This window comes from Aquarana catesbeiana, linkage group LG02, assembly GCF_042186555.1.
Source record: "Aquarana catesbeiana isolate 2022-GZ linkage group LG02, ASM4218655v1, whole genome shotgun sequence".
NCBI classification, from domain to species: Eukaryota; Metazoa; Chordata; class Amphibia; order Anura; family Ranidae; genus Aquarana; species Aquarana catesbeiana.
The window spans coordinates 382,159,912-382,177,585 of NC_133325.1; the positions used below are offsets into that span (position 1 = coordinate 382,159,912).

Below are 17,674 nucleotides of genomic sequence, written 5' to 3' on the forward strand. Positions count from 1 at the left end.
GCTGGGGTGAGCAAAACCATATCAGAGACTGTAGCTCTGCTAGAGCCATGTACTTTGTATATATATCAGCCTGTTGTGTAAAGAGACTGAACTTTTCCTATCTCTGCTCCTGTGTGACAAGACAAGCCTGTCGTTTTCTTCTGTTTGTTTTGCTGAATAAAGCTATTTTTATTTTTACTGAACTGTCTGAACCAGCCTTTCACCCCTCTGATCCCATAAAATACATACATGTATTTACATACACCCTCACACATATGTATACATTTAAGGCTCGCCAGTTCCTTAATGTCTTGCAGGACAATTTTTGGGTCAGATGGTAGACGCACCAACTAGAAATAAAACATTACTGGATCTACTGATTACCAACAATACAGACCTTATCACGGATGTGGAAATACGGGGCAATTTAGGTAACAGCGATCACAGGTCAATTAGTTTCAGTATAAATCACACAAATAGGAAACATGAAGGGAACACAAAGACACTGAATTTCAAAAGAGCCAACTTCCCTAAACTACAAACCTTGCTAAAAGGCATAAATTGGGATAAAATATTAGGAACAAAGAATACGGAGGAGAGATGGGTTTGCTTTAAGAGCATATTAAATAAGGGCATTAGCCAATGTATCCCATTGGGTAATAAATTTAAAAGAGCGAACAAAAATCTTGGATGGCTTAACTCCAATGTAAAAAATGCATATAAAAGCAAAGGAGAGGGCCTTCAAAAAATACAAGGTTGAGGGATCATCCTCAGCATTCAGACTTTATAAAGAATGCAACAAGAAATGTAAGGGTGCAATTAGGATGAACATGAAAGACACATAGCGGAGGAGAGCAAAAAAAATCCCAAGAAATTCTTTAAGTATGTAAACAGTAAAAAAGGGAGGACAGACCATATTGGCCCCATAAAGAATGAGGAAGGACATCTGGTTACAAAGGATGGGGAGATGGCGAAGGTATTGAATTTATTCTTCTCCTCAGTCTTCACGAGTGAATCGGGGGGCTTCAGTAACCAAAAATGCAGTGTTTATCCTCATGACACAACAGGAAGCACCTCCATGGTTAACAGAGGACAGAATTAAAATTAGACTTGAGAAACTTAACATTAATAAATCACCGGGACCAGATGGCTTGCATCCGAGGGTACTTAGGGAACTCAGTCAAGTGATTGCCAGACCGTTGTTCCTAATTTTTACAGACAGTCTATTGACTGGAATGGTACCAGCTGATTGGAGAAAAGCCAATGTAGCACCAATATTTAAAAAGGGCCCAAAATACATCCCTGGGAATTACAGACCAGTTAGCCTAACATCAATAGTATGTAAACTCTTGGAGGGGATGAGAAGGGACTATATACAAGATTTTAGTAATAAGAACGATATCATTAGCAGTAATCAGCATGGATTCATGAAGAATCGTTCTTGCCAAACCAATCTATTAACCTTCTATGAGGAGGTGAGTTGCCATCTAGATAAAGGAAGGCCCGTAGACGTGGTGTATCTGGATTTTGCAAAAGCATTTGACACAGTTCCCCATAAACGTTTACTGTACAAAATAAGGTCCGTTGGCATGCACCATAGGGTTAGTACATGGATTGAAAACTGGCTACAAGGGCGAGTTCAGAGGGTGGTGATAAATGGGGAGTACTCAGAATGGTCAGGGGTGGGTAGTGGGGTTCCCCTGGGTTCTGTGCTGGGACCAATCCTATTTGATTTGTTTATAAACGACCTGGAGGATGAGATAAACAGTTCAATCTCTGTATTTGCAGACGATACTAAGCTAAGCAGGGCAATAATTTCTCCGCAGGATGTGGAAACCTTGCAAAAAGACCTGAACAAATTAATGGGGTGGGCGACTACATGGCAAATGAGGTTCAATGTAGAAAAATGTAAAATAATGCATTTGGGTGGCAAAAATATAAATGCAATCTATACACTGGGGGGAGAACCTCTGGGGGAATCTAGGATGGAAAAGGACCTGGGGGTCCTAGTAGATGATAGGCTCAGCAATGGCATGCAATGCCAACCTGCTGCTAATAAAGCAAACAGAATATTTCATTTATGCTATTCACTGGTCCTGAGGGAGTGGTCAAGAAGCGGAGCTCTATCACTAGTATGCTGCCATGTTGGCGTCAGGAAAATTGTTTTACTTTGAGAGCAAAATAAGAAGATTACTATAATGCAGTGTTTTTCAACCTTTTTGAGACCAGGGCTCGTTAAGTCCTTCCAAAACCTTCCATGAACCAACAGTAAAAAGAAAAAGAAGTTTATATTCACAGAAAAAAAGTATGTTAATGCAAAATATGTATTGAGATTATGGAAGGCTTTGGGTGTGGCTGGGTGTTACTATGGGGGATGTGGAGGGAGATAGGGAACTTTTCAGCAGCCTGGGGGTTTATTTACTAAAACTGTGTGCAAAAACAGGTGCAGCAGCTTGTTCAAGTAAGCCAGTGTTTCTCAACTCCAGTCATCAAGGAGCCCCAACAGGTCAGGTTTTCAGATTTCCCTCAGATGAAATGGCTGTGGTAATTACTAAGGCAGTGAAACTGATCAAATCACCTGTGCAAAATAATGGCAAGCCTGAAAACATGACCTGTTGGGGAGCCTTGAGGACTGGAATTGAGAAAAACTGAATTAAGCTTTAACAATAAAACCTGGAAGCTGATTGGTTTCCCAGTGCCAAGGTGTCTGGAAGGAGCTGGCGGCAACTTTTGGGGATGTGTTTCTGGAGGGGGCTGGGCGTCTCTCATGGAGGCTAGGCACTTTGCAGGGGAACTGTGGGAGGCTGGAGGACACTGTGAGCAATGTTGGAGGTTATGGGCACTATGGGGGCTGGAGGATCTGCAGCAAGCTGGAGAACTTTGCACGGGGCACTGTAAGAATTTGGACAGCACTGTATGAACTGAGGGCTCTCAGAGGGACTGGGGCGGTGTGGGAGGTTGAGGGGTACTGTGGCCTTCTATGGGAGGCTGCGTGGCACTATGGGAACTGGGAGGCACTGTGGTAGGTTAGGAGATCTGCAGTTGGCTTGAGGCCCAAGAGTTGAGAGGTCATGGCCCAGTGCTCGAGAACCACTGTTCTAGGAGTTGAATGTGTTCTATATCATTAAATTATCACTAGAATATGATTGTAAGTGTCAACATGCAAAATGCAGTATCATAATATATAAAAAAAGAAAGCCCCATGTATCATTATGCTTTTCTTGTGTCTGTCCATAAAGGCTAGATCTAAGGTGACATAAAGGCTAAACTGTTATTATTCTTATCTTGCAGTCCTAAGCTCATGGGTTTAATTCCAAGCAGGAGTTGTACCTGCATGACATTTGTATGCCCTTCCCATCTTTGTAAAATTTATGCAGAAAGCACACTGAGGTTTTTTACTTGTTGCCTTCATTTGCTCTTGTATGTGAGCTTACAGTATATCAGTATATGGCTGTGCAAATAACATTTGCTTTTAAACTAATTTGCAGCACAAACTAATGTGAATGGCTAGTGTGTAAAACACTACTTACTATCTTGTAAAGTGTAGTTAATTTGCTCTGCCTTGTAGAGCTGCATATCCATATAATAAAATTTAGTAATCAAAGCTTTTTATTTCCGTCCAAGATAGAGTAGGGAGTTAGAACCTCTGTTAGTTTTTTTTTTGCTGTCTGTGCCCAGAAAGTGATGGGATATCCAAAATGTTAGTCGTCACCAGAACAAAATATAAGGGGAAATATTCCAATGGGAACACCTGTTCTGCTGACAACTGTCTAAGAGGTAATTTCTTCTTATATCCCAGAACAGGGTGGGAAGAGAATCCTCCCTCCTCAAAGGGACTTCTACAACAAAAAATAAATAAACTGCCAGGGGTTTTAACACCTTCCTCCACTATTAACTGTTTAAGAGAGGAAAAAAAAAACAACAAGATGGCTACTTGGAATACTTTACTAAAAAAACTGTAATATAGTAATATATCTATATTTTATAGATTCCATATGGTATCGGTATGGCTACAAGTGTTCGAGTAGGCAATGCGCTTGGTGCTGGAAATATTGAACAAGCAAAGAAGTCCATGACAATTGCTTTCCTTATAACAGGTACATTTTACAAATATGAGAAATCTATATACCTGTATAAGTTAAAGCTAGAGATAACAGTAAAAATCACATGTAAAATCTAAAGTAATAAAGATGAACAAATAACTGCATGCAGTTTTTACTAAAAGTTTTAAAGTACTTTTTGTAAGCATAAATAATTTGTACATGCTAAAGTACTGAGATGGGTTAAAGTGGTTCTAAGGGTTATTTTTTTTTTCTTTAAAAATAATAAACACACCATACTTACCTTCTCACAGAGCATGCCTCAGTCCCGCTCCCTCCTCACTGGCTGTAATTGACAGCAACGGGAACCAATTAATCCCGCTGCGGTGTCTCAGCCAATGAGGATGCAGAGAGTCACTGCTCTTGTGTACATTACTGGATCGAAATCGGGCACAGGAAAATCTTAGGGGGGTCTGGGGGGATGTTGCACACTAAGGTTTTTTACATTCATGTATAGAACGCATAAAGGTAAAAAACCTTCGCTCTTTACAATCACTTTAAGGGAGAATGGGTTACTAGGCAAGGTAACAGCTTTGTCCCTCCTCACCCCTTTAATTGACTTTGATACGGATTGCAATAGACACAAAGAAGCTGCTTCATTTGCCTTGTCTGTAAAAAAAGGCATAGCCTACTCCATCAGACACCAACTTCTTGGAAGTACATCCCTTGTGATTTGATAAGCAGGTGCACAAGTTATCTCCCTTGTTTACTGCAGAGGCATTAAAGTGGTAGCTATGTCCCTGAAATTCCAGTGGGCCCTAGGCCTCTTTTTCTGCTTTCCTAAAGCACATGTGACAAATGACAGCAAATGCCACTTTTAAGGTCAATTGTAGCCAAACCCATTTAAGCAGTTCCTAACTATGCAGCAATGCACTCCAGAGGACACCAGTGCTCACCTGTGGAAAAACTCCAGGCAGCAGCCATGCTGTTGTCATTAGTATTAGAGCTCATGAAAAGGTAACCCCTATATATACGGTCTTATATTTTACCACTAATACCCATAACTTTTGACCCATATTGTAGCCCCTTATTATTGCTACTAAAAATAGACTGACACCAAAGGTTGGAATAAAACTGGCCATTTACAGCCCCTTTATTAAAAAAAATGATTAACTGTATAAACCAAAACAAAGCATAATCTTTTGGGTTGCCGATCCTTGAAGGCACTACGTATCCAACTCTTTACCTTATATCTGCTTAACCATTTATGGTCCCTGTTGCTTTGCATCCGACTCAGGGACGAACCACCTTCAGCAGATAACCATAAACTCCCAGTTAACTACGTAACTGGCATTCACCGGGGACCCATACCTCAGATGTGTCCCAAACCTTTAATTCCATCATTTTACTTCCAAATGCCTTCAAAGACCCAACCGCCACAGCGCAAAGTGTGAAGCCTCACACCTTTGTGCCCTGCCAACAATGAACTGCTCGCTGTATTCCCTCCTGTAAAGCGAAGAACCACAGGTCCGTACCCAGCTCATTAAGGTGAACTCCATCCCCACGGAGATATCTCCATGTCTCGAACTCAAGCTCCTCATGCCTGACCACAAGACCCTCATTCCTGGAAATGAACCTCCCAACCTTTTTATTAGCCTTAACTCGAGCCCTGTTAATCTTAGCCACCGACCGGGCAAGACTCCAGGTGTTGAGGTCTCTGACCATACCACTATCGTGTGTGGGAAACCGCTTGCAGTCGTAGCACCTCAAATTTTATGTCCCTTATTAAGTGCCTAGAGGATCTAACCCCCAGGTCATTACCCCCTGCATGTATGACCAATACATACGGGGGGCCTATCCCATCTGGGTATCCTGTTAACCTCTGGCACAACCCTGCTCCATAACATCCCCAATCCACCGGATGCTGACTTCTGCTCGTGGGAAACCCAATTGTCGGCCGTTAGGTCTGACATCAGCCCTCATTACCCCCAATGAACAAAAGAATGGCCCAGGATCCAAACGAGGCAAGTATGATCTGAAAGAAAAAGTAAAACATAGCACACACACCCACCACTACTACTCAACAGATCATGGAAATAAACACAAAACATAAAAGGGGACACATAACCCCCACCTTCCCTTTTTTTCCATTTATTTTTTATTTTATTTTTTTTTATAAACCAACCAACCCCTATTAAATCAAATGGGGCAAATGTAAATTTTGAATCTGTCAGATTCCCACCTACTAATACCCTTAACTACCATGCTGTCAAGACCCCACCAGACAGCCTCAGTGGCTGCCCCAATCCTAAATGAATGCGATTAAAAATTACTGGCCTCAACACTGGCAGCCGAAAGGCAGCGCCGCAGTATCGAAATAAATTGAAACTTGGATAAAGCCAAACCATCAGAATGGATCAGAAAAGAACCAGCCACTGCTGGGCGAAGCCGTAAATAAGCAATCACCGTCTTCACAGGGTATGTGAAGGAACCCTGTATTTAACTCAATGTGAGCCCCCCTGCCGACTTGATCCGTCTTTAAACGGCAGATGAACAGCCTGACCACTGAGTCACCACAGGGGACAGCGTCCACCGACAAGCCCCCGTGTGCCACCTTGGAAGGTCTGACCAGTCCCCCCCCCGAGGGCTCCATAAAATGCCAACGCAAATGCCGCCTGGAATAGTACCATCTCAAACTCCGATGAACAAGCTGTAGCCGTCTGTAGAAACAAAGAATGCAAAATATCAAAAGTGATAGGCCGGCGGCCGCCGAGCGCCCCTTCCATAACCTCTCAATGCCTGTTTTACCAAAAAGTCCTTGGTAAAACCAGGCATGCCTCGCATTTTGAACCAGAAAGCTATGCCAGCCAATTTTCTTTGAATTGCTGAAATGGATATCCCTTCTGCAAAACACTTGCATATAAAGTATATGAGTAACTGTCTCATCTCCCCACTATCAAACCCACAGCCTGACTGCCGGGTTAAAGCCTCCCAGTCCTTCCAAACCTTAGAATAGAATAACCATGTCGACTCACTCAAGGAGTTTCGAATCTGACTGGAGGCGATTACAACGCAACCTACCATAGATAAGGAGGACAAGGGGTTCCGTGCTGCTCCGCACCCGGCACCAACTCCCGGAACCTGTCCAACTGAAAACGGGAAAGAGCGTCAGCCACCGTATTCTCCACTCCAGGGATGTGCACAGCATATAAGAAAACGTTTTGCCGTAAACAACACAAAACCAAGTATTGCAACAAACATATGACCAGTGGGGAGGATCCTGAAAGGGAGTTAAGAACCTGCACTACCCCCAGGTTGTTACAATGCAACCGTACCTTCTTGTTGCATAGAACGTCCCCCCAAAGTGCAAAGGCAACCAAAACTAAAAAAAGTTCCAGCAGCACCAAATTCTTTAAATATCCCGCCTCCTGCCATTCTTTGGGCCAGCACTCCACTGTCAGGTCACCTTGAGTTAGGTGACAGATGCACACCGTTGGGATCAGGAGTGCACCGCAAGGCAGTGGACCCTACGGCTGACTGCTGCGGATAGGAGTCCGGGTGGTAAGGAAGGCAGGGCCACTGGAACACCAACACAGATCCCATCAGGGTTAGAGCGTAGGATTCCCTGGGGCGCGGAGTCTAAGAGCCAGCAGGTGTTCACCAGAGCCTCTAGTGGTGAGGATGGACTGGGCTGCAACTGGCTTCAGGTCGCGACCTCCAGGGTTCCCCAGCTCACACCCACAGTAGGCAACAGGAGGATAGGGATAGTAAAGGAATAAGCCAAGGTCAGGGCCACAAGCAGACAAGGACAACAGAGTACACGCCAAGGTTCAGGATCACAGGCAAACAGGGATAGTCAGGGACACGCCAAAGGTCAGGGTCATGAGCAGGCAGGAATAGTTGAGAACACGCCAAGGTCGGTAATAGAAACAAACCTAGAGCACACGGCGGGCAGGAACAGGAAGCCAAAACACACAAAGCTTGATCGGCAGGGCTGGCCTGCAGTGCAGAGGTTTATATAGAGTTCTCTGATAGGAGCTGGGGTGGAGCCATGCAAAAGGAGAGTTAATAAAAGCAGTCAGGTGAGAGTCAGCTGGTCTTTAGAGATGAACACATGGAGACAGGTAAGCTGACAAAACTCTATTGCATAACCATGACATCCGCGCTCCACCGACCCACCAAAAATGCCCCATACCCAGTACAACCAGCTGCATCCGTAAAGAGTTCCAAATCATAGTTGCTGACCGGCCCCTCCATCCAGATGGACTGCCCATTGAACTCATCCAGAAATGCTTGCCAAACCTGCAGGTCATCCCTATGCTCTCTATTCAGTCTAATAAAATGCCTGGGTGAAGTGACCCCAGCCGTGGAGGCCGACAGCCATCTACAAAAAACTCTGCCCATGGGCATAATACAGCATGCAAAATTAAGCTTGCCGAGTAAAGACTGCAGGAACCCGCAGTTGAATCTTGCGTTTCCCTGCGACTAAGCGAACCTCTTCCTGTAAAGCATGCAACTTATCAACAGGCAGACGACATTCCATAGCCCTAGAATCAATCTCAATCCCCAGGAATCTGATCACCTCTGCGGGGCCTTCCATCTTATCCGCTGCAAGGAGTACACCAAAACGCTCCGCTATATGCTGCACTGTACCAAGCAGTACTCCACATAACCTAGAAGCTGGGGGGCCCTACACAATAGGCCACTTCTCTATCCGTTTTGGCTATAAGGGCCCCCTTGCCGTATCGTCGAACTCACACAGCAGCATCGATTGAAGTATACGATACTGCACATGCCTCAGTGTCGATGGCATCGTTAACAGAACCACCCTTTGGAAACGATAGGTGGTGTATCAAACGGAACTTATTGGGCTCCTTCTTCGGAACTACACCCAACGGTGACACCACTAAATTCCCCAAAGGGGGGAGCGGAAAGGGGCCCCCCATGCGGCCTAAGGACACTTCCTTAGCAAGCTTCTCAGAATTCACTTCAGAGTGTTCCTTAGCAGATCTCAGGTTGTCCGCTACAGGGGGAATCTGCGTAAGAGAGCATGGAATAACAACCCTCCGTGAAACCCTCTCTTAGCAAACGAGCTACCTGCCGGTCCAGATATTTATTTAGAAAGGGGGACATCCTGTCCGCCCTCACTGCCGTCCGGCCTCTTGCCTGCAGTATTGGCCCCTGGCGGGGTCCCATCTGACTCCGCCCCCTCAGCTCCCTGGTGAGGCACCTGCTGCCGCCGTCTTGGAACTGCACACCTGTTAGCCATGGTCAAGCTCAGTGGTGAGTATAGGGACCCATAACCCCTCCTACCCTCTGCCTTTATAATCAATACTGTGCCATATTGTCAAATATATACTTTTTTCATCCTAGGTACATTGTTACACACATCACCCCTGAAGAGCGAGCTGGATCTTGCGAAACTAGTCGGGTAGTATGATGCCCGTGTACAGGGCCGGATTTGCCATAAGGCCACCTAGGCCAGGCCTCGGGGCGGCAGCGGTGCAGGGGCTGCGCCGCCCCCCCCTTTCAGGCTGCCAGTTAAATTTGATTAAGGGCACCGGTGCCCTTAGAAAAGATGGCCGCGAGCCGCCCACTACTGCGCATGCGCAGTTCTGAAGTGGCTGGGCTCGGGAAAGCTCGTACGCGCTCGGCCGGGCGGCGCATGCGCAGTAGCGTGATTGCGCCGCCCAGCGCCATTTTTGAAAAGTTTAACAAGTAATGTCAGCGGTGCGGCGGCGGGGGGAGAGAGATGACATCTCTCATTGCCAGCACCGCTGTTCCGCCCTCCTTCATCTGGTGGCAGCGTAGCAAGTGACATCCCCATCTGGTGGCAGTGTGGCAAGTGACATTCCCATCTGGTGGCAGTGTGGCAAGTGACATTCCCATCTGGTGGCAGTGTGGCAAGTGACATCCCCATCTGGTGGCAGTGTGGCAAGTGACGTCTCCATCTGGTGGCACCATGGCAAGTGACATCCCCATCTGGTGGCAACGTGGCAAGTGACATCCCCATCTGGTGGCAGTGTGGCAAGTGACATCCCCATCTGGTGGCAGTGTGGCAAGTGACATCCCCATCTGGTGGCAACGTGGCAAGTGACATCCCCATCTGGTGGCAGCGTGGCAAGTGACATCCCCATCTGGTGGCAGTGTGGCAAGTGACATCCCCATCTGGTGGCAACGTGGCAAGTGACATCCCCATCTGGTGGCAGCGTAGCAAGTGACATCCCCATCTGGTGGCAGTGTGGCAAGTGACATCCCCATCTGGTGGCAGTGTGGCAAGTGAGGTCTCCATCTGGTGGCAGCGTGGCAAGTGACATCCCCATCTGGTGGCAGCGTGGCAAGTGACATCCCCATCTGGTGGCAGCGTGGCAAGTGACATCCCCATCTGGTGGCAGCCAGGCAGTGTGGCAAGTGACATCCCCATGTGGTGGCATCATGGCAAGTGACATCTCCATCTGGTGGCAGGCATAGTGTCAAGTGACAAGCGATGGTGGCAAGTGACACACTCAGGGCTCCCAATGATTCTGCATTATGGTGAGTTGAACTATTTCATTTTACATTACAATGTAATGATAGAAGTAATGTGTTTCAATCATCCTGACACCATACCAACCATGGTGCCGGGGATGATTGAGGCACTAACACCAGCCATTGCCCTGAAAAATTGCCAGCGAAAAATCCTTACCCCACGCGCGCTTACCCTGAAGTATTTTTAGTCTGTACAATTAAAGCCAGTTGTTTTCGGTGTTCTCGTGTATGGAGATATGTTTTTAATTGATCTATTTTAGCATTCATCGATAAAGGACGAGAATGGTGGTGTGTGTGTGTGGGGGGGGCGGCATTGAAGGACCCGACCTTGGGGCGGCAAAGGGAGTAAATCCGGGCCTGCCCGTGTACTATGACTTTCATTACAACTATGTACCAATATCTTTTGATTATATATCTTTTTTAAATTGGCAACTGTTGGTGTTATCAATGCATGTAAACAATTTTACTTGAATAAACCTTATACTGTATTTACTACTGTTATGTTTACTGGCGGAAACGGTACCCACTTAATTTAAAGTCCCGGGGCAAATCCTTCATTTTATTTTTCAAGCAGGGGCTGGGAGTTCAAACACCCCTGGACAGCCGGCCACAAAAAAGCAGGGTCAGTGCTGGCAATTCAATGAGGGTTTTTGTAGGTTTGGCGCCAACTGCCGATATAAACATGAATGCTCACACTGCAGAGGGGCTCACCCCTTGTCCTGCTGTTTTTAAGGCCGGGAAATCCTGTACCGGTGATACTGCAGGTAAGAGGCCGGACGGCAGTGAGGGCGGACAGGATGTCCCCTTTATAAATAAATATCTGGACCGGCAGGTAGTTCAGTTGCTAAGAGAGGGTTTCACGGAGGGTTGTTATTCCGTGCTGTCTGACGCAGATACCCCCTTTGCGCTGATGGAATTGTTCGTCATATCGCAGCCAAGCCACACCAGCGTACACCGATGCTTTTTCGCCAATGACACTAGCCAAAATGGCGAATGCCTGCAACCAATTACTAAACGTTTGCGGAATCACCGCCACTTCTCATCTTCCTTTTTTGATTCCTCTGGCTTAACCCTGTCCAGTTAAACTTTTCCAGGAGGAGCATCATGAAAATCTCCACATACTCCCCTTTCCAGATCTTTTCCCTGACCTTAGCTTTGAGATGAGCCCCCAGGGGGCCTTTAAAGCAGACGTACACTTCGCACTTGACTGAATCAGCCATCCGCACCAGCTCAGTATTCTTATTAACCTCCTTTGCAGGAACCGCAGGGGAAGGGGCGCTCGACTCCTGAACCACCGAATCCCCCGGTGACACCACCGCTTCTAACCCCTGTCCCGTCCCCTGTACCTGAACCACTACTGCTGGGACCCCTGCCTGACCTGCATCCGAAACCCTGGCCGACACCGGCGGAGATTGCGCCGGTGCGCCTGCATAAAAAAAAGGCACCTATGCCTGACGACCGAGGGGGGGGGGCACGAGACCCCATTCCCTGATGCTGAATGGACATGTTCCCCCGGGGCCCTCCCACCTCTGGACCCCTGACACAGGGACAGGAGAAGACTGAAATAAAGCATCAACATTAGGCATGGACTTACCGGACCGACCAGGACGTGGTCCCACAGCCATCAATCCAGAATCCACCGCAGCCGACCTTCTCAGGGCGACGACCTCCTCCTCACTGGACAGCACACTATCCAAGTGGGATGACTCTTGGAGACTGCCTGGAGATTGCACTGGCGAGAAATTGCCAGACGCAGAAGGCCCTGGCAGCTCGCCCTCTGTTCTGTGCCTTTTGCCCGGGGGACTGCTCGTCCCCACCACATTGGTATGCGACCTCTCCACCCCCCTGGAGGTAGGAGGGGCCTTGCTTCTCCTCCCTTCCACTGTGGCCCTTGGATCCCGGGTGGATCCGGGTGCATGAGTGACACCGGCCGCCCTGGTGTATGGGGCCCGTTCCCCATGCGACTCCTCTCCCGCTGAGCTGCCATCTCTGATGAAACATCCACCAGGGATGGTGCCGCACTCCCCCTGGTCTGTGCACTGATGGAAGCCGGGGGTGGGGATGTGCTGCACCGCCGACCCGTCTGGCCCCGCCCCCGCCGAGAGCCCAAGCCATGCTGAGCAAGAGGGGACCCGGATGGACTGTAGCACATGCCCGCCAAGCACGCCGCTTCTGCAACCCCCTGCATGGCTGCGAGCTGGCTCTGCAGCCATGCCATGCCCATAGTCTCTGTCATTGCCCTGAGTTGCTCAGCCATCCTGTGAGCTTCAGCCATCGATCCGCAGAGGAGAGCAGGGGCAGACACGTCAGCACACTAGCTTTTCCTATCCTCGTGTGCTGACAGGAAGTCTGCACCTCTGACCTCCGCTCTGCACTTCCTCCTCCTCACACTGCTCTGACCAATCACCTGTGAGCTCAAGTTAACTTCAGGAAATAATTTAACCCTCACTAGCCCAACCTACAGGGTCCCATTTCATGTAGCCTTGCGCTTATTTCTTTTTTTCTTTTGCTACGGGCTTTTCTGCATAGACCAGGGATATGCAATTAGCGGACCTCCAGCTGTTGAAGAACTACAAGTCCCATGAGGCAAAGCAAGACTCTGACAGCCACAAGCATGACACTCAGAGGCAGAGGCATGATGGGACTTGTAGTTTTGCAACAGCTGGAGGTCCGCTAATTGCATATCCCTGGCATAGACAGATCAAAATTTGGCATGGAGTGGCCAAATTTCCATCTGTGTGTGTCTGTTCCTGTTCATCTGACTTCTGTCAAATGGACACACTGGGAAACTGTTATTGATCAGCCGCTGATCAGTGTATACTGACAGTAGTGGGAGCCACTGTCAAAATACAGTGTCTGGGCAGGATTGGGAGGATCTCCAGCAAGCTGAACAAAAAAAAATGAATGGATTCCTCCATCCACACAAACTAGGGGGATAGAGGGACTCTCCTCTGTCAGAATACACTAACCATCAGTTGGAGCAACTGATCGAGAAGATTTTTCCAACGTTCCCATTCAACAGAAGTCAATCTAGAAAGGGTGGCCACGCATGGGTTGAATAATGTTTGGTCCCTGCTAAATCAAATGAATTTCATCCTTCTATGGCAAACTTAAAGGAGCAGTATAGCCAAAGCTTTTTTGGCCCTACTCCTCCTATGGATCACAGGAACGCAGTTTGTTCTGCACTCCCATGACCTGTTTTCTGCAGATAGCGGACTAAAGTCCACTTTTGGCTCACATCACTCAGTTTGTCCAGGTGCTGGATCAATCCAGAGTTTACATCTGGATCCCCACAGATGCCTGAAGTGGCAGCTGGCTCAGCCTCTCAGCAAGCCGGCCAGAGCCTGAGCCAGTCGCTCCCACCCCCTCCACAGCCCAGCGCTCCAGTGAGTGTTGGAGGGGCAGAGCAGAGAGCTGGTGACTGACAGTCACGGCTCTGTGCTCAGAGCGTAGGGGAGAACTGAGCATTCAGCTGTGCTTGATTGCTCAGTTCTCAGTGCAGAGGCAGTAGGGGACAGATTCAGCATCAGATAAATGCTGCATCCATTTAGGTGAGTATAATTTTTTATACTCTCTTTTAAGTGAACGGTCTTGTATGCCTAAAATGTTCCCTGTCATATGACTGATTATAATACTACACTTTTTAAGCACTCTAAAAAGACAACCATGGCTATTTCTCATATGTATTTTAGATGGTGGTTTTCTTTTAGTATGTCTTCAGATGGCTTAATTTGCATGTATAAAGCAACATTTTTCACTTCCCTCACCCTTGTAAAAACTGTTATATTTATTTTAGTATAAAATATCCTTACTCTTTCAAGTATTCTAATAGCAGGACTTTTGCATGACCATTCTAATGCAAACCCCCAATATTTACCAGATAATTTTTGCTTTATTGTCTTAAAATATAGGGATATAAAAGAAACCTTGTATTTTATGAAAAATAGATCAAATATGGTACATTAAGTCATTGCTTCTTACTAGCATTCTCTGTGTTTTAACATGCTCACATACATAGATGGTAACACATTTTCTGTTCCCCAGCTTTTTTCATGATTTTGGATGCAATACTGCTTGGAGCCTTGAAGAATGAGTTCTCATACATATTTACTAATGATGGGTATGTTAGATCATTTACAATAATTAAATAAGTTATGTTCCTTTAAAAAAATATTCTGCCTGGTGGTATCATTACAGGGGGGAAAGGTGTTTCTTGTAATTAACAAGAAATAAAAAATAAATATTGCTGGAACAGCTGTAAAGGGTAGAGTGAGGTCTGAAGGTAAAATTCCTGGACATGCCCTTTAACCACTTCAGCCCTGGAAGAATTTACCCCCTTCCTGACCAGAGCACTTTTTGTGATTCGGCACAGTCTCGCTTTAACTGACAATTGCGCGGTCGTGCGACGTTGTACCCAAACAAAATTGACGTCCTTTTTTTCCCACAAATAGAGCTTTCTTTTGGTGGTATTTGATCAACTCTGGGGTTTTCATTTTTTGTGCTATAAACAAAAAAATAGCGACAATTTAAAAAAAAACATTATTTTTTACTTTTTGCTATAATAAATATCCCCAAAAAATATTTAAAAAAACATTTTTTTTCTCAGTTTAGGCCGATACGTATTCTTCTACATATTTTTTTTTTAAAAATCGCGATAAGCATTTATTGATTGGTTTGCACAAAAGTTATAGGGGCTACAAAATAGGGGATAGTTTTATGGCATTTTTATTGATGATTTTTTTTTTACTAGTAATGGCAGCGATCAGCGATTTTTATCGTGACTGCAACATTATGTGGACACATAGGACAATTTTGACACATTTTTGGGACCATTGGCATTATTACAGCGATCAATGCTAAAAAATTGCATTGATTACTGTAAAAATGTCACTGGAAGTGAAGGGATTAACCACTAGGTGGCGCTGTAGGGGTTAAGTGTATCCTAAATGTGGGGTGGAGGGGCTCTGTGTGACACTACACTGATCGCCGCTCCCGATCACAGGGAGCAGAGATCAGTGACAGTGTCACTAGGCAGAACGGGGAGATGCTTGTTTACATTAGCATCTCCCCGTTCTTCCTCACCGTGAGACGATTGTGGGTATCCCCACGGACATCGGGTCCGCGGGACCCGCGATCGTGGTCACGGAGCTCCCAGCGGGTGCGAGCCGCCTCTTGAAGGGCAACGTACAGGTACGTTAATCTGCCTGTAAGTGCCCTTCTGCCGCAGTATATCTGCATGAGGCGGTCGGAAAGCGGTTAAAGGGAATACTAACTATACCAAAGACAGCAGTCAGGTTAGGTAATAATGGTTTATTAGCCTTCATTCTCCCCTCATATAACTTACACATACTGTACATGCACTTGTAATGGCGAAAATGACAGATTTTTTTTGCTTCTCTTTTGTTACTATTGTATTTACATACAATCTCATAAATTCTTACTTGTACTGATCTTTGACTTTAAACTGGCATCAATGCAAATCTCCTTGTAGTGATAGAGTATTAATGTGCCATTATAGCCGCGACTTTGTTTCAGTTTTGTAAAAAGTTCAGAAGGGTTAAGACTCCGTCAGGTTTTTTCTCAAATAGAAAACCCAAAATGATGGTTTACTGAAGTCTCATATCAGTACTCATAAATTCTTACTTGTACTGATCTTTGACTTTAAACTGGCATCAATGCAAATCTCCTTGTGATAGAGTATTAATGTGCCATTACAGCCGCAACTTTGTTTCAGTTTTGTAAAAAGTTCAAAAGGGTTAAGACTCCTGTCAGGTTTTTTCTCAAATAGCAAACCCAAAATGATGGTTTACTGAAGTCTCATATCAGTACAAAAACACCATTGTTTCAAGGGTAAGTCTTTATCAAGATGACTCTAGTTGTCAAAGTAGTACTGTATGTGCTCTCTGTCCACTTATCCTTGCAAGGCTGAGCTCAGCTGCTGCTGGGATAGGTGGAGAGAGAGTACGCACTTTGCAACTGCTGCTTTGAAAACATTAAAGTGGAAGTAAAGTCTTATTTTTTACTTGTACCTACAGGTAAGCCTATAATAAGTCTTACCTGTAGGCACTGTGAATATCTCCTAAACTCGCTCTGAAGGTCCGATTTGCCATGCCGGACCTTTAGAGCCGGAGCCCACGAACCCGGAAGAAGCACTGGGGAAGATGTCAGCCATCTCAGCAATGTGTGAAAGCCACTGGAGGCCTTCGCTCTAAGGTAGGTATTTAATAATGAGCTACTATGCGATGTATACTAGCTCATTATGCCTTTGTCTTACAGGTTTTTTTTTCCCCCCAAGGTATACAACCGCTTTAAAGTAAAATTAAAGCCAACATTTTTCATTTTGGATAGAGTAAGGGATGATTATAACTCCTCTGTGTCCTATTAATGAGATTTCCCTTCATTTCCTGTCCAATAGCCAAAACATGAAGTTATAGGAAATCCCTCCAAAGTGAGGAAATCCCTAGTTGTCACCAGGGTCACCAGAACTTGGAAGATTTCCCCACTATTACTGTTCTAGTGTCAATTTACAATTTGGGATTTACTTTTACTTTGGAAAACAGGACAAATGAGAGGGAGAATCTCCCTAATAGGGGCACAGAGAACAATACAAATTGACAGGGATTCTAAGCTTTCTCCACTCCATCCAAAGTGAAAAAAAGTTTTGCCTATAGTTATACTTGAAACACTTTTGCTCCTGAGATGCAAGGGGTGAACAGCAACAGCTGCTGGGACCTGCAAGTAATACAGGAGGTAAGGATGTCAACATTAAGGCTATGCTGCATGGGGGACAGAAACGGCCTACTGGTATGGCATCTGCTTTCACCTATATTTTGACAAACCACACAGTGCATTTAAAACTACTGCAGCCCTTCGTCTGCATGGGCTAGTTTCTGTAAAATTACTAACCACAGTTCCTAAATACTATATTTAAAGACATTAAAATGAGTAGCACACAAAATGTTAATTTTCTGATTTTACTGATGCTCATTATTTTATATGCCCTCTTGTTATACAGCAAGAAAACCTTGTAAAGTGGGATATTCTATATAAAATACTTTGTTTGGGCTTTGTTTTCTTATTTCAATCTCTTGTTCATATTTAATCATGTTTATAAGGGTTTATACAGG

The 17,674-nt window shown here is 45.6% G+C and overlaps 1 protein-coding gene across 1 annotated transcript in view; it reads left to right on the plus strand.

The window, feature by feature from the left end:
* Nucleotides 1-17,674, plus strand: part of LOC141129924 (multidrug and toxin extrusion protein 2-like) — an 80,113-nt gene that overhangs the window by 46,041 nt on the left and 16,398 nt on the right. Inside the window, exons 11-12 of the mRNA XM_073617954.1 lie at nucleotides 3,968-4,076; nucleotides 14,592-14,667. Coding sequence (XP_073474055.1) covers nucleotides 3,968-4,076; nucleotides 14,592-14,667 — 185 coding nt within the window. The remainder of the gene's footprint in view (nucleotides 1-3,967; nucleotides 4,077-14,591; nucleotides 14,668-17,674) is intronic.